The following is a 22,148-nucleotide window of genomic DNA, read 5'->3' on the forward strand; positions in this document are numbered from 1 at the left end:
GGGGTCGGCCATTTAGGGCTGAGATGAGGAGAAATTTCTTCACTCAGAGGGTGGTGAATCTTTGGAATTCTCTACCCCAGAAGGCTGTGGAGGCTCAGTCGTTGAGTATATTTGAGACAGAGGCCTACTCCTGCTCCTATTTCTTATGTTCTTTTTGACAATATTTACAGGGAATCCCTGGGAATACGTCAATAGTTACAGAGGATTCCTGGGAATGTGTCAATATTATAGTGGGGGGGGGGGGGGGCGGTTCCTGGAATGTATCAACAGTTACAGGGGGCCCTCGGGAGTGTGTCAATATTCACAGGTGGTCCCAGGGAGTGTGTCAGTATTTACAGGGAGTCCCAGGGAGTGTGTCAATATTCACAGGGAGTCCCTGGGAATGTGTCAATATTCACAGGGGGTCGCAGGGAGTGTGTCAGTATTCACAGGGAGTCCCTGGGAATGTGTCAATATTCTCAGGGGGTCCCAGGGAGTGTGTCAGTATTCACAGGGAGTCCCAGGGAGTGTGTCAATATTCACAGGGAGTCCCAGGGAGTGTGTCAGTATTCACAGGGGGTCCCAGGGAGTGTGTCAGTATTCACAGGGAGTCCCAGGGAGTGTGTCAATATTCACAGGGAGTCCCAGGGAGTGTGTCAGTATTCACAGGGAGTCCCAGGGAGTGTGTCAGTATTCACAGGGGGTCCCTGGGAGTGTGTCAATATTTACAGGGGGGCCCTGGGAGTGTGTCAATATTTACAGGGGGGTCCCTGGGAGTGTGTCAATATTCACAGGGAGTCCCTGGGAGTGTGCCAATATTCACAGGGAGTGTGTCAATATTCACAGGTGGTCCCAGGGAGTGTGCCAATATTCACAGGGAGTCCCAGGGAGTGTGTCAATATTCACAGGGAGTCCCTGGGAGTGTGCCAATATTCACAGGGAGTCCCAGGGAGTGTGCCAATATTCACAGGGAGTCCCAGGGAGTGTGCCAATATTCACAGGGAGTCCCAGGGAGTGTGTCAATATTCACAGGGAGTCCCTGGGAGTGTGCCAATATTCACAGGGAGTCCCAGGGAGTGTGTCAATATTCACAGGTGGTCCCTGGGAGTGTGTCAATATTCACAGGGAGTCTCAGGAGTGTGTCAATATTTACAGGGGGGTCCCTGGGAGTGTGTCAATATTCACAGGGAGTCTCAGGGAGTGTGTCAATATTTACAGGGGGGTCCCTGGGAGTGTGTCAATATTCACAGGTGGTCCCAGGGAGTGTGTCAATATTCACAGGGAGTCCCAGGGAGTGTGTCAATATTCACAGGTGGTCCCAGGGAGTGTGTCAATATTCACAGGGGGTCCCTGGGAGTGTGTCAATATTCACAGGTGGTCCCTGGGAGTGTGTCAATATTCACAGGTGGTCCCAGGGAGTGTGTCAATATTCACAGGTGGTCCCAGGGAGTGTGTCAATATTCACAGGTGGTCCCAGGGAGTGTGTCAATATTCACAGGGGGTCCCAGGGAGTGTGTCAATATTTACAGGTGGTCCCAGGGAGTGTGTCAATATTCACATGTGGTCCCAGGGAGTGTGCCAATATTCACAGGGAGTCCCAGGGAGTGTGCCAATATTCACAGGTGGTCCCAGGGAGTGTGTCAATATTTACAGGGGGGTCCCTGGGAGTGTGTCAATATTTACATGGGGGACCCTGGGAGTGTGTCAATATTCACAGGTGGTCCCAGGGAGTGTGTCAATATTCACAGGTGGTCCCTGGGAGTGTGTCAATATTCACAGGGAGTCTCAGGGAGTGTGTCAATATTCACAGGTGGTCCCTGGGAGTGTGTCAATATTCACAGGGAGTCTCGGAGTGTGTCAATATTTACAGGGGGGTCCCTGGGAGTGTGTCAATATTCACAGGTGGTCCAAGGGAGTGTGTCAATATTTACATGTGGTCCCAGGGAGTGTGTCAATATTCACAGGGAGTCCTTGTGAGTGTGTCAATATTCACAGGGAGTCCCTGGGAGTGTGTCAATGTTCACAGGTGGTCCCAGGGAGTGTGTCAATATTCACAGGGAGTCCTTGGGAGTGTGTCAATATTCACAGGGAGTCCCAGGGAGTGTGTCAATATTCACAGGGAGTCCCAGGGAGTGTGTCAATATTTACAGGGAGTCCCTGGGAGTGTGTCAATATTCACACGGGGGTTCTTGGGAGAGTGTCAATATTCACAGGGAGTCCCAGGGAGTGTGCCAATATTCACAGGGGGTCCCTGGGTGTGTGTCAATATTCACAGGTGGTCCCAGGGAGTGTGTCAATATTCACAGGGAGTCCCTGGGAATGTGTCAATATTCTCAGGGGGTCCCAGGGAGTGTGTCAGTATTCACAGGGAGTCCCAGGGAGTGTGTCAATATTCACAGGGAGTCCCAGGGAGTGTGTCAGTATTCACAGGGGGTCCCAGGGAGTGTGTCAGTATTCACAGGGAGTCCCAGGGAGTGTGTCAATATTCACAGGGAGTCCCAGGGAGTGTGTCAGTATTCACAGGGAGTCCCAGGGAGTGTGTCAGTATTCACAGGGGGTCCCTGGGAGTGTGTCAATATTTACAGGGGGGCCCTGGGAGTGTGTCAATATTTACAGGGGGGTCCCTGGGAGTGTGTCAATATTCACAGGGAGTCCCTGGGAGTGTGCCAATATTCACAGGGAGTGTGTCAATATTCACAGGTGGTCCCAGGGAGTGTGCCAATATTCACAGGGAGTCCCTGGGAGTGTGCCAATATTCACAGGGAGTCCCAGGGAGTGTGCCAATATTCACAGGGAGTCCCAGGGAGTGTGCCAATATTCACAGGGAGTCCCAGGGAGTGTGCCAATATTCACAGGGAGTCCCAGGGAGTGTGTCAATATTCACAGGGAGTCCCTGGGAGTGTGCCAATATTCACAGGGAGTCCCAGGGAGTGTGTCAATATTCACAGGTGGTCCCTGGGAGTGTGTCAATATTCACAGGGAGTCTCAGGAGTGTGTCAATATTTACAGGGGGGTCCCTGGGAGTGTGTCAATATTCACAGGGAGTCTCAGGGAGTGTGTCAATATTCACAGGGGGTCCCTGGGAGTGTGTCAATATTCACAGGTGGTCCCTGGGAGTGTGTCAATATTCACAGGTGGTCCCAGGGAGTGTGTCAATATTCACAGGTGGTCCCAGGGAGTGTGTCAATATTCACAGGTGGTCCCAGGGAGTGTGTCAATATTCACAGGGGGTCCCAGGGAGTGTGTCAATATTTACAGGTGGTCCCAGGGAGTGTGTCAATATTCACATGTGGTCCCAGGGAGTGTGCCAATATTCACAGGGAGTCCCAGGGAGTGTGCCAATATTCACAGGTGGTCCCAGGGAGTGTGTCAATATTTACAGGGGGGTCCCTGGGAGTGTGTCAATATTTACATGGGGGACCCTGGGAGTGTGTCAATATTCACAGGTGGTCCCAGGGAGTGTGTCAATATTCACAGGGAGTCCCTGGGAGTGTGTCAATATTCACAGGGAGTCCCAGGGAGTGTGTCAATATTCACAGGTGGTCCCAGGGAGTGTGTCAATATTCACAGGGGGTCCCTGGGAGTGTGTCAATATTCACAGGTGGTCCGAGGGAGTGTGTCAATATTCACAGGTGGTCCCAGGGAGTGTGTCAATATTTACATGTGGTCCCAGGGAGTGTGTCAATATTCACAGGGAGTCCTTGGGAGTGTGTCAATATTCACAGGGAGTCCCAGGGAGTGTGTCAATATTCACAGGGAGTCCTTGGGAGTGTGTCAATGTTCACAGGTGGTCCCAGGGAGTGTGTCAATATTCACAGGGAGTCCTTGGGAATGTGTCAATATTCTCAGGGGGTCCCAGGGAGTGTGTCAGTATTCACAGGGAGTCCCAGGGAGTGTGTCAATATTCACAGGGAGTCCCAGGGAGTGCGTCAGTATTCACAGGGGGTCCCAGGGAGTGTGTCAGTATTCACAGGGAGTCCCAGGGAGTGTGTCAATATTCACAGGGAGTCCCAGGGAGTGTGTCAGTATTCACAGGGAGTCCCAGGGAGTGTGTCAGTATTCACAGGGGGTCCCTGGGAGTGTGTCAATATTTACAGGGGGGCCCTGGGAGTGTGTCAATATTTACAGGGGGGTCCCTGGGAGTGTGTCAATATTCACAGGGAGTCCCTGGGAGTGTGCCAATATTCACAGGGAGTGTGTCAATATTCACAGGTGGTCCCAGGGAGTGTGCCAATATTCACAGGGAGTCCCAGGGAGTGTGTCAATATTCACAGGGAGTCCCTGGGAGTGTGCCAATATTCACAGGGAGTCCCAGGGAGTGTGCCAATATTCACAGGGAGTCCCAGGGAGTGTGCCAATATTCACAGGGAGTCCCAGGGAGTGTGTCAATATTCACAGGGAGTCCCTGGGAGTGTGCCAATATTCACAGGGAGTCCCAGGGAGTGTGTCAATATTCACAGGTGGTCCCTGGGAGTGTGTCAATATTCACAGGGAGTCTCAGGAGTGTGTCAATATTTACAGGGGGGTCCCTGGGAGTGTGTCAATATTCACAGGGAGTCTCAGGGAGTGTGTCAATATTTACAGGGGGGTCCCTGGGAGTGTGTCAATATTCACAGGTGGTCCCAGGGAGTGTGTCAATATTCACAGGGAGTCCCAGGGAGTGTGTCAATATTCACAGGTGGTCCCAGGGAGTGTGTCAATATTCACAGGGGGTCCCTGGGAGTGTGTCAATATTCACAGGTGGTCCCTGGGAGTGTGTCAATATTCACAGGTGGTCCCAGGGAGTGTGTCAATATTCACAGGTGGTCCCAGGGAGTGTGTCAATATTCACAGGTGGTCCCAGGGAGTGTGTCAATATTCACAGGGGGTCCCAGGGAGTGTGTCAATATTTACAGGTGGTCCCAGGGAGTGTGTCAATATTCACATGTGGTCCCAGGGAGTGTGCCAATATTCACAGGGAGTCCCAGGGAGTGTGTCAATATTCACAGGTGGTCCCTGGGAGTGTGTCAATATTCACAGGGAGTCTCAGGGAGTGTGTCAATATTCACAGGTGGTCCCTGGGAGTGTGTCAATATTCACAGGGAGTCTCGGAGTGTGTCAATATTTACAGGGGGGTCCCTGGGAGTGTGTCAATATTCACAGGTGGTCCAAGGGAGTGTGTCAATATTTACATGTGGTCCCAGGGAGTGTGTCAATATTCACAGGGAGTCCTTGTGAGTGTGTCAATATTCACAGGGAGTCCCAGGGAGTGTGTCAATATTCACAGGGAGTCCCTGGGAGTGTGTCAATGTTCACAGGTGGTCCCAGGGAGTGTGTCAATATTCACAGGGAGTCCTTGGGAGTGTGTCAATATTCACAGGGAGTCCCAGGGAGTGTGTCAATATTCACAGGGAGTCCCAGGGAGTGTGTCAATATTTACAGGGAGTCCCTGGGAGTGTGTCAATATTCACACGGGGGTTCTTGGGAGAGTGTCAATATTCACAGGGAGTCCCAGGGAGTGTGCCAATATTCACAGGGGGTCCCTGGGTGTGTGTCAATATTCACAGGTGGTCCCAGGGAGTGTGTCAATATTCACAGGGAGTCCCTGGGAATGTGTCAATATTCTCAGGGGGTCCCAGGGAGTGTGTCAGTATTCACAGGGAGTCCCAGGGAGTGTGTCAATATTCACAGGGAGTCCCAGGGAGTGTGTCAGTATTCACAGGGGGTCCCAGGGAGTGTGTCAGTATTCACAGGGAGTCCCAGGGAGTGTGTCAATATTCACAGGGAGTCCCAGGGAGTGTGTCAGTATTCACAGGGAGTCCCAGGGAGTGTGTCAGTATTCACAGGGGGTCCCTGGGAGTGTGTCAATATTTACAGGGGGGCCCTGGGAGTGTGTCAATATTTACAGGGGGGTCCCTGGGAGTGTGTCAATATTCACAGGGAGTCCCTGGGAGTGTGCCAATATTCACAGGGAGTGTGTCAATATTCACAGGTGGTCCCAGGGAGTGTGCCAATATTCACAGGGAGTCCCTGGGAGTGTGCCAATATTCACAGGGAGTCCCAGGGAGTGTGCCAATATTCACAGGGAGTCCCAGGGAGTGTGCCAATATTCACAGGGAGTCCCAGGGAGTGTGCCAATATTCACAGGGAGTCCCAGGGAGTGTGTCAATATTCACAGGGAGTCCCTGGGAGTGTGCCAATATTCACAGGGAGTCCCAGGGAGTGTGTCAATATTCACAGGTGGTCCCTGGGAGTGTGTCAATATTCACAGGGAGTCTCAGGAGTGTGTCAATATTTACAGGGGGGTCCCTGGGAGTGTGTCAATATTCACAGGGAGTCTCAGGGAGTGTGTCAATATTCACAGGGGGTCCCTGGGAGTGTGTCAATATTCACAGGTGGTCCCTGGGAGTGTGTCAATATTCACAGGTGGTCCCAGGGAGTGTGTCAATATTCACAGGTGGTCCCAGGGAGTGTGTCAATATTCACAGGTGGTCCCAGGGAGTGTGTCAATATTCACAGGGGGTCCCAGGGAGTGTGTCAATATTTACAGGTGGTCCCAGGGAGTGTGTCAATATTCACATGTGGTCCCAGGGAGTGTGCCAATATTCACAGGGAGTCCCAGGGAGTGTGCCAATATTCACAGGTGGTCCCAGGGAGTGTGTCAATATTTACAGGGGGGTCCCTGGGAGTGTGTCAATATTTACATGGGGGACCATGGGAGTGTGTCAATATTCACAGGTGGTCCCAGGGAGTGTGTCAATATTCACAGGGAGTCCCTGGGAGTGTGTCAATATTCACAGGGAGTCCCAGGGAGTGTGTCAATATTCACAGGTGGTCCCAGGGAGTGTGTCAATATTCACAGGGGGTCCCTGGGAGTGTGTCAATATTCACAGGTGGTCCGAGGGAGTGTGTCAATATTCACAGGTGGTCCCAGGGAGTGTGTCAATATTTACATGTGGTCCCAGGGAGTGTGTCAATATTCACAGGGAGTCCTTGGGAGTGTGTCAATATTCACAGGGAGTCCCAGGGAGTGTGTCAATATTCACAGGGAGTCCTTGGGAGTGTGTCAATGTTCACAGGTGGTCCCAGGGAGTGTGTCAATATTCACAGGGAGTCCTTGGGAATGTGTCAATATTCTCAGGGGGTCCCAGGGAGTGTGTCAGTATTCACAGGGAGTCCCAGGGAGTGTGTCAATATTCACAGGGAGTCCCAGGGAGTGTGTCAGTATTCACAGGGGGTCCCAGGGAGTGTGTCAGTATTCACAGGGAGTCCCAGGGAGTGTGTCAATATTCACAGGGAGTCCCAGGGAGTGTGTCAGTATTCACAGGGGGTCCCTGGGAGTGTGTCAATATTTACAGGGGGGCCCTGGGAGTGTGTCAATATTTACAGGGGGGTCCCTGGGAGTGTGTCAATATTCACAGGGAGTCCCTGGGAGTGTGCCAATATTCACAGGGAGTGTGTCAATATTCACAGGTGGTCCCAGGGAGTGTGCCAATATTCACAGGGAGTCCCAGGGAGTGTGTCAATATTCACAGGGAGTCCCTGGGAGTGTGCCAATATTCACAGGGAGTCCCAGGGAGTGTGCCAATATTCACAGGGAGTCCCAGGGAGTGTGCCAATATTCACAGGGAGTCCCAGGGAGTGTGTCAATATTCACAGGGAGTCCCTGGGAGTGTGCCAATATTCACAGGGAGTCCCAGGGAGTGTGTCAATATTCACAGGTGGTCCCTGGGAGTGTGTCAATATTCACAGGGAGTCTCAGGAGTGTGTCAATATTTACAGGGGGGTCCCTGGGAGTGTGTCAATATTCACAGGGAGTCTCAGGGAGTGTGTCAATATTTACAGGGGGGTCCCTGGGAGTGTGTCAATATTCACAGGTGGTCCCAGGGAGTGTGTCAATATTCACAGGGAGTCCCAGGGAGTGTGTCAATATTCACAGGTGGTCCCAGGGAGTGTGTCAATATTCACAGGGGGTCCCTGGGAGTGTGTCAATATTCACAGGTGGTCCCTGGGAGTGTGTCAATATTCACAGGTGGTCCCAGGGAGTGTGTCAATATTCACAGGTGGTCCCAGGGAGTGTGTCAATATTCACAGGTGGTCCCAGGGAGTGTGTCAATATTCACAGGGGGTCCCAGGGAGTGTGTCAATATTTACAGGTGGTCCCAGGGAGTGTGTCAATATTCACATGTGGTCCCAGGGAGTGTGCCAATATTCACAGGGAGTCCCAGGGAGTGTGTCAATATTCACAGGTGGTCCCTGGGAGTGTGTCAATATTCACAGGGAGTCTCAGGGAGTGTGTCAATATTCACAGGTGGTCCCTGGGAGTGTGTCAATATTCACAGGGAGTCTCGGAGTGTGTCAATATTTACAGGGGGGTCCCTGGGAGTGTGTCAATATTCACAGGTGGTCCAAGGGAGTGTGTCAATATTTACATGTGGTCCCAGGGAGTGTGTCAATATTCACAGGGAGTCCTTGTGAGTGTGTCAATATTCACAGGGAGTCCCAGGGAGTGTGTCAATATTCACAGGGAGTCCCTGGGAGTGTGTCAATGTTCACAGGTGGTCCCAGGGAGTGTGTCAATATTCACAGGGAGTCCTTGGGAGTGTGTCAATATTCACAGGGAGTCCCAGGGAGTGTGTCAATATTCACAGGGAGTCCCAGGGAGTGTGTCAATATTTACAGGGAGTCCCTGGGAGTGTGTCAATATTCACACGGGGGTTCTTGGGAGAGTGTCAATATTCACAGGGAGTCCCAGGGAGTGTGCCAATATTCACAGGGGGTCCCTGGGTGTGTGTCAATATTCACAGGTGGTCCCAGGGAGTGTGTCAATATTCACAGGGAGTCCCTGGGAATGTGTCAATATTCTCAGGGGGTCCCAGGGAGTGTGTCAGTATTCACAGGGAGTCCCAGGGAGTGTGTCAATATTCACAGGGAGTCCCAGGGAGTGTGTCAGTATTCACAGGGGGTCCCAGGGAGTGTGTCAGTATTCACAGGGAGTCCCAGGGAGTGTGTCAATATTCACAGGGAGTCCCAGGGAGTGTGTCAGTATTCACAGGGAGTCCCAGGGAGTGTGTCAGTATTCACAGGGGGTCCCTGGGAGTGTGTCAATATTTACAGGGGGGCCCTGGGAGTGTGTCAATATTTACAGGGGGGTCCCTGGGAGTGTGTCAATATTCACAGGGAGTCCCTGGGAGTGTGCCAATATTCACAGGGAGTGTGTCAATATTCACAGGGAGTCCCAGGGAGTGTGTCAGTATTCACAGGGGGTCCCAGGGAGTGTGTCAGTATTCACAGGGAGTCCCAGGGAGTGTGTCAATATTCACAGGGAGTCCCAGGGAGTGTGTCAGTATTCACAGGGAGTCCCAGGGAGTGTGTCAGTATTCACAGGGGGTCCCTGGGAGTGTGTCAATATTTACAGGGGGGCCCTGGGAGTGTGTCAATATTTACAGGGGGGTCCCTGGGAGTGTGTCAATATTCACAGGGAGTCCCTGGGAGTGTGCCAATATTCACAGGGAGTGTGTCAATATTCACAGGTGGTCCCAGGGAGTGTGCCAATATTCACAGGGAGTCCCTGGGAGTGTGCCAATATTCACAGGGAGTCCCAGGGAGTGTGCCAATATTCACAGGGAGTCCCAGGGAGTGTGCCAATATTCACAGGGAGTCCCAGGGAGTGTGCCAATATTCACAGGGAGTCCCAGGGAGTGTGTCAATATTCACAGGGAGTCCCTGGGAGTGTGCCAATATTCACAGGGAGTCCCAGGGAGTGTGTCAATATTCACAGGTGGTCCCTGGGAGTGTGTCAATATTCACAGGGAGTCTCAGGAGTGTGTCAATATTTACAGGGGGGTCCCTGGGAGTGTGTCAATATTCACAGGGAGTCTCAGGGAGTGTGTCAATATTCACAGGGGGTCCCTGGGAGTGTGTCAATATTCACAGGTGGTCCCTGGGAGTGTGTCAATATTCACAGGTGGTCCCAGGGAGTGTGTCAATATTCACAGGTGGTCCCAGGGAGTGTGTCAATATTCACAGGTGGTCCCAGGGAGTGTGTCAATATTCACAGGGGGTCCCAGGGAGTGTGTCAATATTTACAGGTGGTCCCAGGGAGTGTGTCAATATTCACATGTGGTCCCAGGGAGTGTGCCAATATTCACAGGGAGTCCCAGGGAGTGTGCCAATATTCACAGGTGGTCCCAGGGAGTGTGTCAATATTTACAGGGGGGTCCCTGGGAGTGTGTCAATATTTACATGGGGGACCATGGGAGTGTGTCAATATTCACAGGTGGTCCCAGGGAGTGTGTCAATATTCACAGGGAGTCCCTGGGAGTGTGTCAATATTCACAGGGAGTCCCAGGGAGTGTGTCAATATTCACAGGTGGTCCCAGGGAGTGTGTCAATATTCACAGGGGGTCCCTGGGAGTGTGTCAATATTCACAGGTGGTCCGAGGGAGTGTGTCAATATTCACAGGTGGTCCCAGGGAGTGTGTCAATATTTACATGTGGTCCCAGGGAGTGTGTCAATATTCACAGGGAGTCCTTGGGAGTGTGTCAATATTCACAGGGAGTCCCAGGGAGTGTGTCAATATTCACAGGGAGTCCTTGGGAGTGTGTCAATGTTCACAGGTGGTCCCAGGGAGTGTGTCAATATTCACAGGGAGTCCTTGGGAGTGTGTCAATATTCACAGGGAGTCCCAGGGAGTGTGTCAATATTCACAGGGAGTCCCAGGGAGTGTGTCAATATTCACAGGGAGTCCCTGGGAGTGTGTCAATATTCACGGGTGGTCCCTGGGAGTGTGTCAATATTCACAGGTGGTCCCAGGGAGTGTGTCAATATTCACAGGGAGTCCCTGGGAGTGTCAATATTCACAAGGAGAGTCCCTGGGAGTGTGTCAATATTCACAGGGAGTCCCTGGGAGTGTGTCAATATTCACAGGTAGTCCCAGGGAGTGTGTCAATATTCACAGGTGGTCCCAGGGAGTGTGTCAATATTCACAGGGGGGGGGGGGTCCCTGGGAGTGTGTCAATATTCACAGGGAGTCCCAAGGAGTGTGTCAATATTCACAGGGAGTCCCTGGGAGTGTGTCAATATTCACAGGTGGTCCCTGGGAGTGTGTCAATATTCACAGGGAGTCCCAGGGAGTGTGTCAATATTCACAGGTGGTCCCTGGGAGTGTGTCAATATTCACAGGGGGTCCCAGGGAGTGTGTCAATATTCACAGGGGGTCCCAGGGAGTGTGTCAATATTCACAGGTGGTCCCTGGGAGTGTGTCACTATTCACAGGGAGTCCCAGGGAGTGTGTCAATATTCACAGGGGGTCCCAGGGAGTGTGTCAATATTCACAGGGGGTCCCAGGGAGTGTGTCAATATTCACAGGTGGTCCCTGGGAGTGTGTCACTATTCACAGGGGGTCCCAGGGAGTGTGTCAATATTCACAGGGGGTCCCAGGGAGTGTGTCAATATTCACAGGGGGTCCCAGGGAGTGTGTCAATATTCACAGGGGGTCCCAGGGAGTGTGTCAATATTCACAGGGGGTCCCAGGGAGTGTGTCAATATTCACAGGGAGTCCCAGGGTGTGTGTCAATATTCACAGGGGGTCCCAGGGAGTGTGTCAATATTTACAGGGCGGGGGTCCCTGAGAGTGTATCAATATTGACGACAAGTTCCTCCCACATAGAATATTCTCAGCCACAGGATTACTGAAAGGTATCAGCATCAGCACCATAACTGGCAACAGGTGGACCAAGATGGTCTGCCAGAGTGGTCGGGTCCTACGGGGTAAACTTCTGCTTTTGGCCGCATTGTATAGGGAGGGGTTGAGCAGAGGGAAGGCATTTGTCCACAGGGTGACAGGGAATATTGGAGGATGAGTTAATCCAGGCCATTTTCTGTGGCACCAGCAGGTTACATTGCAGCAGTGAAGATTTGGGAGTGGATTGTCCACTAAATACTGGGCAATAGCCGGCTCCATAGCAAGAGTAAAGACATACTGGGTTAATCAATTAAAAACGTACAAGCTAAAAACACCGAAAGACAGTGTGCATTTTGCCAGCCTACAATGGGTAGATATAAAAAGAAAATTGCAAAGCTGGAGAGTGTGAATGAAATTCAGTGATACTGCACCTCTCAGCAGTCTGATCAACATAGCTCAAGCTAGTTAGAGCTTGGGATTTATTTTTGTCATGGATTTTTGCAACAATCTGCCCTTCTGCAGGAAACTGCAAGGAAAGTCTTTCCTGAACTAGCAGAGTCATTGAGGACCAAAACAAATACTGCTCCGAATCCAGAAATGTATTACAATGTGGTAACTTCGAATGGAACGCCAACTTTAGTTTCTCATCTCCTCCAACTGTCTCGGTGCAGTGACTGTTGTTATATCGGCAAACGCGGCAACCATTGGTCTCATAAACAGGAATGAGATTTTTTAAAAAGTGTTTTTCTGTGATGTTGATCAAGACAGGAATGTTGGCCAAGGACAATTTGCTGCTCAGCTTTGAACGGTGTCAAGGGATCTCTACCTGAACGCTAAGAAGGGCCGTAGTTTAACATTTGACCCAAAGGTCGGCATTTCTGACATCACAGCACTAATGCCACCCCAGACTGTGCGCCAGAAGTGGGTTCCGAACCCAGAACCTCCTGGCCCACGGACAAGTGTGCTGCCAACAGAGCCAAGCTGACAGCCCGCAAACTCTGTCACCAGACCCGAGGAAGTTTAAAGGTTCCGATCCACTTTCTGCATTAGCAGCAGTGTCTCACCTGCAACAGCTTATCGTCATCCAGTTCCGTGAAGACTGTTCCATCGATTTGATTGGGTTTCAGTGCCACCCAATTCAAGATTGGCATTTGGAACTTAGTTTTGATTGGCTGCTTTACCTTAAGAGCTGGAGGAACAGAAATAAAAATGTAATGAGTCATGTGGAACAACCTTGGTCAATCAGATGTCACCGTGCACTAGGATCCCAACAACTCTTAATACTGGGAAGTTATTTTCATTCAGAATCCAGTCGCTTTTGCTAAATTGTAGGTAAATAGAAGATTTTGATAAAGGGCTAAAAATTACCACAAGAATAAGGCTGGCTTCAAAATTCAGAAGTGTAGATGTCCTGAGGGCTACCTCACTTATCCATTTTCATTACATATTCTGCTTAGGTGACTATTTTTTGTAGAAATTTTATTTTGATGTGATTACTTTTCCTAGCTGGGTTGAAGGTCGTTATTGGTGAGCAATCTGTGCAGTGGTTATTGTTCCTCAGCAGTATTTATGTGCAAGAGGCTGGGGAAGGCTTGGGGCCTAGATATTTATTTTGTTGGAGCAGTGGCTGAGGACGTACTTCACTTTTGAAACAAGTTGCCATCTCAGGGAGTGTTTAAACGCTGTGCACTGCTATCAGGTGAACTTCTTAACCTGGCTTCATTTTTTTCACAAATTTACTTATACTTCCAATGGAGAAAAGACATAGGCCCCAAAATTCCTGGGCCTGGAAAGCACAGGAGAAAAGCAAACAGGGTGAGCGGCCTAACGGGGCCCCATAAATTTCAGGCCCTATGACTAAAATCTGGCCTGGTCTTAGAGACTTCCCCATGACACCATAAAGCAGTGTAATTGGCTTCGAGCCTTGTTATACTTGAGTGGACTATCAGTGAAATTAAGGATCGGAGTCGAGAATTTACTGTTGGTTTAACTAGCTGATGAACACTCAGGAATGCGACATTCCTCCGTCTGTTATTTTAGTGGAGGTGTTAACCCATTTAAAATAAATAGACCAACAGCAGCATTACAATGGAGACAGAAGAGCATCATGGGACTTTAGGGCGGATTCTCAGCTTAGGCATTCCTGGTGAAGAGTGGCGCCCACAGATAGTGCGAGTCACGAAAACATGGGCTCTTGCTGCTGAATTTTCCGTCCATTAATTTAAACTTTAATCCACTAAAATATCACCAGCAGTGAGTTGTAAGCTAACAGTTCCACCATTACAAATGGGGAACAGCTGGGGTTGAAATGCTGCCGAGTGCTTTTAGTAAGGATGTATTGACAGGCTTGTATGAAATCCTTTTTATCTGCCAGCTTCACAAAGGCAGAAACCCTTTTACACTAAAAGCGACAGGCAAAGGAATTTAAGAACATAAGAAACAGGAGCAGGAGTAGGCCAATCGAGCCTGCTCCGCCATTCAATAAGATCATGGCTGATCCAATCTTGGCCTCAACTCCACTTTCCCGCTCTCTCCCCAGACCCTCGACTCCCTGTAGTTCAAATGTCTGTCAATCTCCGCCTTGAATATATTCAATGACTCCGCCTCCACAGCTCTCTGGGGCAGAGAATTCCAAAGATTCACGACCCTCTGAGAGAAGAAATTCCTTCTCATCTCCGTCTTAAATGGGCGACCCCTTATTCTGAAACTATGCCCCCTAGTTCTAGATTCCCCCACTAGGGGAAACATCCTCTCAGCATCCACCCTGTCAATCCCCCTCAGAATCTTATATGTTTCAATAAGGTCACCTCTCATTCTTCTAAATGCCAATGAGTATAGGCCCAACCTGCTCAACCTTTCATCATACGTCAACCCCTTCATCCCAGGAATCAACCTCGTGAACCTTCTCTGTACTGCTTCCAATGCAAGTATATCCCTCCTTAAATATGGAAACCACGTTAATGTTGCTGTTGCTAATGTCACACAGCAGGATTTCAATCCATACAGGTTGGCTTAAAATGTCGGTCCTGCAGGCAGGAGCTAATGGATGAAATGCACCAGTGTTACGTTCCCTGTGGTGACTATTTCTGTGTCAACACCTTTCCACGTGTATCTGTGCTCTTGAAGTTAGTGATTTCTCAAACTCTCAGGTGTCGCCTCTGCACATAATCTTAACAGGCAACGCAACTTGATTTCATTTTTAATGTTGTTTTTCATGCTATTCCTGAGAGTTTTGGGCACTGAGAAGATCCTTTATAAATCTAATCACCGACACCAATGACACAGTGCTAAGCATTGTTTAGTGCCACTGTAGAATGGGGTGTAACGCGGAGTGTTTAAGCACTGTGCACTGTCGTCAGGTGACTCGAGCTCCAAGCGTCATAACTTGGCTCCATTTATAATTAAACCTTGGCATCACACCACATGAACTGGACGGTTCTTACCCATATAAGGTGCAAGAGCATTTCATGGCATCATGACATTGAGAACCACCAATAGGCTTGCCATTATTTCCTCTTGATGGATTTTTTAAAGCTGCCATTTAGGAGAGCGGCTCTCAAGTTGAGGCCTGAGGCCTACTCCGCTACCTTGCCGTGGGGTGCTTTGAGCTCACAGAGGCCTGTTAGTGGCCCGATGGAGATGGTAGGCAGCGTTCTGCACCACTTTCAGCACCCATACCAATTCAAGTCCAGGGAACCATCGGAGGGGTGGCATTTATGTCGTGTGTGCCGAACATCACCCCCCAGTGGTGGGAGTACCACAGGGGAGCAAAACTGCCATGGTAAAAACACCATTGCACCGAAAGCTGGAGTGGCAGGTGAGACAAGAGCCACCACTAAGTGTAATAAGAGCAAAAAGCTGTTTAACTGTGAGTAGTATTCTGCAGGTGTGACACGCACAGCAAACTAGAAGAAACACCAAGAGACTGAATACTCAAAGAGTGTGTGACAGAAAGAGTCACTCCAGTGAAACACATTCACACCCACAGGCATGCTGGGATAACTCTAGAACACATGCAACTACCGAAAGGTATCACAAAAACCCAACCGGTGCCACACAGCGACACCTACGCCTTCAGTCTCTCACCAGATGTCACAATAACACAAGTTTCGCCGGCCCACTGACTGTCCGTGGAAGATCCACTGAGTGGAATAGTGAAGCCGGTTCACTGATGTGCTTCAGGGAAGTAAGCCTGCTGCCTTTACCTGATCTGGCTTATACCAGAGTTCAGTCCGACACTAGGCGGTTGACTCTCCAACGTGCCCAAGGAAGACCCGCCTTTGTACAAACAATTGGTGAAATGACAGCCCATGACCACCTTCTCGGGACAACATTGGATGGGAGACAGAGACCTGATTAAAATGGGGCAGGGGCCGTGTTAGTTGAGTGTCCCCTATTCCACAATACAGCAGTGTGCTCCTGCTCTATAACCATTAATAAATGGATCCGTGTGAAGCCCCTTTAAGAATCTTTGCACTTCACATGACTACTTGTGAAATTGGCTTCACTCTGCAAGGTGTTCACAATGCAGGAACTAGGCTCACCCGTGAAAACACCGCAGCCTGGCAACAAAAGAACCAATCCAAACAGAAACAAAGCATCTTCACTTGCCATTCAATACACTAGCACATGTGATCACTATTCTGCCAGGGCGAACATCAGCAGTGATCTCATGACCCTTACCTGTGCTGACTTTTGTCGCGGCATTGAAGAAGGCACCTGGTGTTCCGGGAGGGGGCGGGGGTGGAGGAGGAGGAGGGATGCACGCACCTGGGAGTCCAGGGGGTGGGGGTGGAGGTGGAGGTGGTGGCGGTATACCTGCTGGTGGGGCAGTCTCAGTCTCTGCTGCGGTGGGAAGTGGAGGAGGGGGAGGTGGGGTAGTGACACTCTCTGCTGACGAGGGCAGTGGTGGAGGTGGAGGGGGATCTGCTCGGGGGCTGGCAACTTCAGTAGCACCTCGAGGGGCGGCTGGTGCTGGAGAAACAGCTGTCAGAAAAAGCAGAAAGACACAAGTTAAGTAACAAGCCTTAAATATCTGCAACACAGTTTACTCAGGCTTAACAACTGAGTTTTTCCTGCCTCTCTGGAGTTAGAGATGGAGGAAAAGACGCCCATTTTAAGGCTCTTGGCGGAAACCGGGCTGGGTGGGCAGTTAAATTAAGGAAGTCACTTACCCACCTCCGACCCCACTGCCGTGTCCCCATATTAACCTGCTCTTTCGAGCAGGTGAGCAGGATACCCGCAGTAAGAAAGCGGGCTCCTTCTTAAAATACAATAGCAAAATACTGCAGATGCTGGAAATCTGAAATAAAAACAGAAAATGCTGGGAACACTCAGCAGGTCAGGCAGCATCTGCGGCGCGAGAGAGACAGAGCTAACGTTTCAGGTCGCTGACCCTTCATCAGAACTGTTCTCTCCTCGATGCTGCCTGACCTGCTGAGTGTTTCCAGCATTTTCTGTTGTTGTTCCTTCTTTAAATATACAGATCAGGTCCCCTCGCCCCGATCACCCCCTCGGCTGACTGCCGGGACCGTTGCCATGGGTGCCCGGCTGCGGCCTCCTGCCGCCCACAACACCTTGGGCTAGAAATTCAGTAGGCTTTGCGCCCAGTTTTCGCCCAAAGAGGGCTTTTGTGCCACTTGCTGAGCTTTCGCCGATATTCAGCGCTGCGGTAATGGCGGCGTTAGCCAGTAGCGCTGCGCCGCCACCGATGACGTCATCGGTGTACGCAGTGCCCCGCTACCGGCCCGACCGCCATATTTAGTTGCGGCCGCCTCTTCCGCAGCGGCCGCAAACAGCGATCAGAAAACGGGGCCGTCCTGTAGCGTTAGTGGGGCGAGTTAAGGCGGAGGTGCGGTTGGCCGCTTTTTCGGCGGCCGCCTGCCCGCACCTCCTTCCCCGGCCTCCTCCACACCACCCCCCCCCCCCCCGCGGCATTGCCGGCTGTTTTCCGGGAGCCCGGCACTTCTCCGTGGTGCCGGGCTCATTTGCCGGCACTAGCGAGCGGCGATCTCGCTGTTGCAGGCACCTCCCCCTTAAGAGAGGGAGGAAGGCCTGCAGTACCGCAGCCTGCCGCTCCGCAGCGGGTGGCGCTGCGGCACCTAGCGCGCTGATATTCAGTTTCAGCGCCCCAAGCGGGGGCGCCGAAACCCTTGAATAACGGCCGCCTTCGAGTTGGGGCGCTGAAACTGAATTTCCGGCGGGCGCAAGTGGCTCCGCGCACAGCGGTACTTTCTGGGCGCGAGCGAGCTGGCCGCCCCAAACTGAATTTCTAGGCCCATGAGTTTACCAGGGCCTCGTGGGGTACAGGCGAGAAGCCCATGACTTATCTTTTACCTACTCTTATTTCTTTCATGCAAGCAAGAACAATAGATGGCACCGGATGCTTCAAATGACAATTCCCAACAATACTAAATCCTTTTTTTATTGAGCGTCAGTGGAACGGGAAGAACTGGTTCATTTTTTTTTAATTTTTTTTTTTTATAAAAAGAGTTCCACAAACACTGAAGCTGGATCTGTGGAGTAAGGGGTCGCTGCATATCGTCGCGACATTCAATAAATGCAGGGAAGTAGAAGTCTTATAAATACAGACTACGTTAGCCTAATATTGGTGGGGGGTGGAACAAAGAATTTTACGTGAGGTTCTCGATGTTTATCGAACGATCAGAGCCTGTAATTATTATCTTTTGGTCAGCTGGGTGTCTCTGGATCTCCAAAGCAAGCTAATGAGAAATGCGCAGAGGCAGAGTTCCTTTTGAGTTGATAGGGAGTGCATGTTCTCTCCCCTTAGGGTCACAACCCATTTTCAGGGTTATCCAATTGAACCCCTTCCCTTCTCTTCAAAAGGACATCGATTTACTGAGAGGGTTCAGAGAAGAGCAACAAGGATTATTCTGGGACAGAAGGAAACAATTCTTCCAATCTCATCTTATTTGTGCCTCATTCATTTTATGCTCGCCCTCTAGTTCTGCACTCCAAATTAAACCATCTGCATCTGTGGTATCCATTCCCGTCAACCTGTTTAAAAAAAAAAATGGCTTCATGACCCCCGCCGACCCTTCCTTTATCCAATGAGAACAAGTTCAGTCCCTTATCGCAAGCTTCATTAGAGGAAGATTGATTCTGGAAGGACGAGATCAATGGGCCGAAGGGCCGCTTTCATCTGAACCTCTATGAAGTGCAATGTTTCCCTCGAAATTCTTTTCTTGGTGCGCGGTACCTCACAGCCGCCCACACGCGGTGTCTTAGAGCAAGTAGCTTGTGAGTGGCCGTGCGTGTGTGCAGCTTAGAGGGAACAGTGCTGAAGTGGTTAACTCTCAAACCCTCAGGGGAATACGCTCCGAAGAGAGAACAGGGCAATGCGGAAGATTTGGGTTCGTACCTTTGCTGGGTTCGTGCCTGGGTGCTGGCGACGTAGCTGTAACATCCTGTTTCACGACGACCGGGATGATTTGTATGTCGAGGTCTCCGTTGTCCCTGCGCTGGATTTTAATCAGTCCCTGCTGCTCCAGCTGGGAGAGTTTCTGCTCCAGTGATGTGTGCTGGTGAACCACTCTGTCTCTGTCTGTGATCTGTGCTTGGAGAGACTGCAGCTTGGCTACAGATTCACTGAACGTCTCCTGTTGGGTAGAAAACCTCACCGTAAAAGCCAAGTTCATCTCCTGTCCACAAACTTTAAACCACAACAAGATACAAACTTTAAAAACAGCACCAAGATTGGTGAGAATCCCACTGGGGTAAGTGTCCAGAACATCAATTTTTAAATTTAAAATGACTGTTGGCTCAGTTAGTAAATGCCCGGTACTTAAACCAAACTGACGCAAAGGTCCCAGGTTCAATTCACAGTCTGTGCAGAGCTATCTGATCTCACTGGGCATCAATTGGACACTGCATTTGTCCTCAACACTCTGTTCCATTTTTACCTGCTGTCACTTGGCTCTGATTTGCAGTTCCTGTGGTACGGGTAGGTGCAGTTTTACACGTTGAGTCTTGGGCTCTGATTTTAAGGCGGTGGGGGGGGGGGGTGTGGGGGGCAGGTACAATGCATACAAGCGGGCGATGAACCCGGGGAGTCTGGGTCTTGAGGGGTCTGGGTCTTGGGGGGTCCAGACAATCTCAACAGCCAGGCCTCATTTACATTAAAGAGTAAGGCGGAGGTTGGGGATGGCATTAAAAGGGAAATTAAAGAAGCGTGCAATAAGGGCACAGCAGTCATCATGGGTGACTTTAATCTACATATAGATTGGGCTAACCAAATTAGTAACAATACTGTGGAGGAGGAATTCCTGGAGTGTTTACGGGATGGTTTCCTGGACCAATATGTCGAGGAACCAACCAGAGATCAGGCCATCTTAGACTGGGTATTATGTAACGAGAAAGGATTAATTAGCAATCTTGTTGTACGAGGCCCCTTGGGTCAGAGCGATCATAATATGATCGAATTCTTCATTAAGATGGAGAATGAAGTAGTTGACTCAGAAACTAGGGTCCTCAATTTAAATAAAGGAAACTACGATGGTCTGAGGAGCGAGTTGGGTAGGATTGATTGGGGAATGGCACTCAAAGGGTTGACGGTGGATAGGCAATGGCAAACATTCAAAGACCGAATGGATGAACTACAGAAGTTGTTCATCCCAGTTTGGCATAAAAATAAAACAAAAAAAGGTGACTCAACCGTGGCTAACAAGGGAAATTAGGGATAGCATAAGATCCAAGGAGAGGACATACAAATTGGCCAGAAAAAGCAATAATCCTGAGGATTGGGTGCAGTTCAGGATTCAACAAAGGAGGACAAAGGGATTAATTAAAAAAGGGAAAATAGAATATGAGAGTAAGCTTTCAGGGAACATAAAAACTGACTGTAAAAGCTTTTATAGATATGTGAAGAGAAAAAGATTGGTGAAGTCAAGCATAGGTCCCTTGCAGTCAGAATCGGGGGAATTTATAATGGGGAACAAAGAAATGGCAGACCAACTAAATACATATTTTGGTTCTGTCTTCACAAAGGAGGACACAAATAACCTCCCAGAAATACCGGGGAACATAGGGTCTGATGAAAGGGTGGAACTGAAAGAAATCAGTATTTGTAGGGAAATGGTGTTAGGAAAATTGATGGGACTGAAGGCCGATAAATCCCCAGGGCCTGATAATCTACATCCCAGGGTACTTAAGGAAGTGGCCCTAGAAATAGTAGATGCATTGCTGGTCATCTTCCAGAACTCGATAGACTCTGGAACAGTACCCATGGATTGGAGGGTAGCTAATGTTACCCCACTATTCAAAAAAGGTGGCAGAGAAAAAGCGGGGAATTATAGACCGGTAAGCCTGACATCGATAGTGGGGAAAATGCTAGAGTCCATTATAAAAGATGTAATAGCAGAGCACTTGGAAAGCAGTGACAGGATCTGACAAAGTCAACATGGATTTACAAAAGGTAAATCATGCTTGACTAATCTACTGGAATTTTTTGAGGATGTAACTGGTAAAATAGATAAGGGAGAACCAGTGGATGTGGTGCATTTGGACTTTCAGAAGGCTTTCGATAAGGTCCCGCATAAGAGATTAGCGTGTAAAATTAAGGCACATGGGATTGGGGGCAAGGTATTGACTTGAATAGAGAACTGGTTGGCGGACAGAAAGCAAAGAGTTGGAATAAACGGGTCATTTTCCGAGTGGCAGGCAGTGACTAGTGGGGTACCACAAGGATCGGTCCTAAGACCCCAGCTGTTCACAATATATATTAATGATCCAGACGAGGGAATTGGATGTAATATCTCCTAATTTGCAGATGACACAAAGTTGGGTGGGAGGGTATGCTGTGAGGAGGAGGTCATGAAACTCCAGTACGATTTGGACAGGTTAGGTGATTGGGCAGAAACATGGCAAATGCACTATAATGTGGATAAATGTGAGGTTATCCACTTTGGTGGCAAAAACAGGAAGGCAGATTATTTGAATGGCAATAGATTGGGAGAAGGGGAAGTGCAAAGAGACCTAGGTGTTCTTGTGCACCAGTCGCTGAAGGTAAGCATGCAGGTGCAGCAGGCGGTTAAGAAGGCAAATGGTATGTTGGCCTTCGTAGCGAGAGGGTTCGAGTACAGGAACAAGGATGTCTTGCTACAGTTGTACAGGGCCTTGGTGAGACCGCACCTTGAGTATTGTGTGCAGTTTTGGTTGCCTTATCTGAGGAAGGACGTTCTTGCCATGGAAGGAGTGCAACGAAGATTCACCAGGCTGATACCTGGGATGGCAGGAATGACGTATGAGGAGAGATTGTGTCGATTGGGCTTATACTCACTGGAGTTTAGAAGATTGAGAGGGGATCTCATCGAAACCTATAAAATTCTGTCAGGCCTGGACAGACTAGATGCAGGAAGGATGTTCCTGATGGTCGGGGAGTCCAGAACCAGGGGTCATAGTCTAAGGATAAGGGGTAGGACATTTAGGACTGAAATGAGGAGGAATTTCTTCACCCAGAGAGTGGTGAACCTGTGGAATTCTTTG

General features: G+C 49.9%; 1 protein-coding gene across 4 annotated transcripts in view; it reads right to left on the reverse strand.

Moving 5' to 3' along the window:
* Positions 1–22,148, reverse strand: part of LOC147101457 (formin-like protein 1) — a 271,912-nt gene that overhangs the window by 38,809 nt on the left and 210,955 nt on the right. For all 4 annotated transcript variants that reach the window (XM_085966591.1, XM_085966593.1, XM_085966594.1 and 1 more), the window contains 3 exons: positions 19,027–19,264; positions 16,329–16,631; positions 12,710–12,834 (listed from right to left, as the gene is read on the reverse strand). In XM_085966591.1, coding sequence (XP_085822717.1) covers positions 12,710–12,834; positions 16,329–16,631; positions 19,027–19,264 — 666 coding nt within the window. The remainder of the gene's footprint in view (positions 1–12,709; positions 12,835–16,328; positions 16,632–19,026; positions 19,265–22,148) is intronic.

The sequence above is a fragment of the Somniosus microcephalus genome, chromosome 24, assembly GCF_052327205.1.
Source record: "Somniosus microcephalus isolate GS21.2 chromosome 24, FLI_Smic_1.0, whole genome shotgun sequence".
Lineage (NCBI taxonomy): Eukaryota > Metazoa > Chordata > Chondrichthyes > Squaliformes > Somniosidae > Somniosus > Somniosus microcephalus.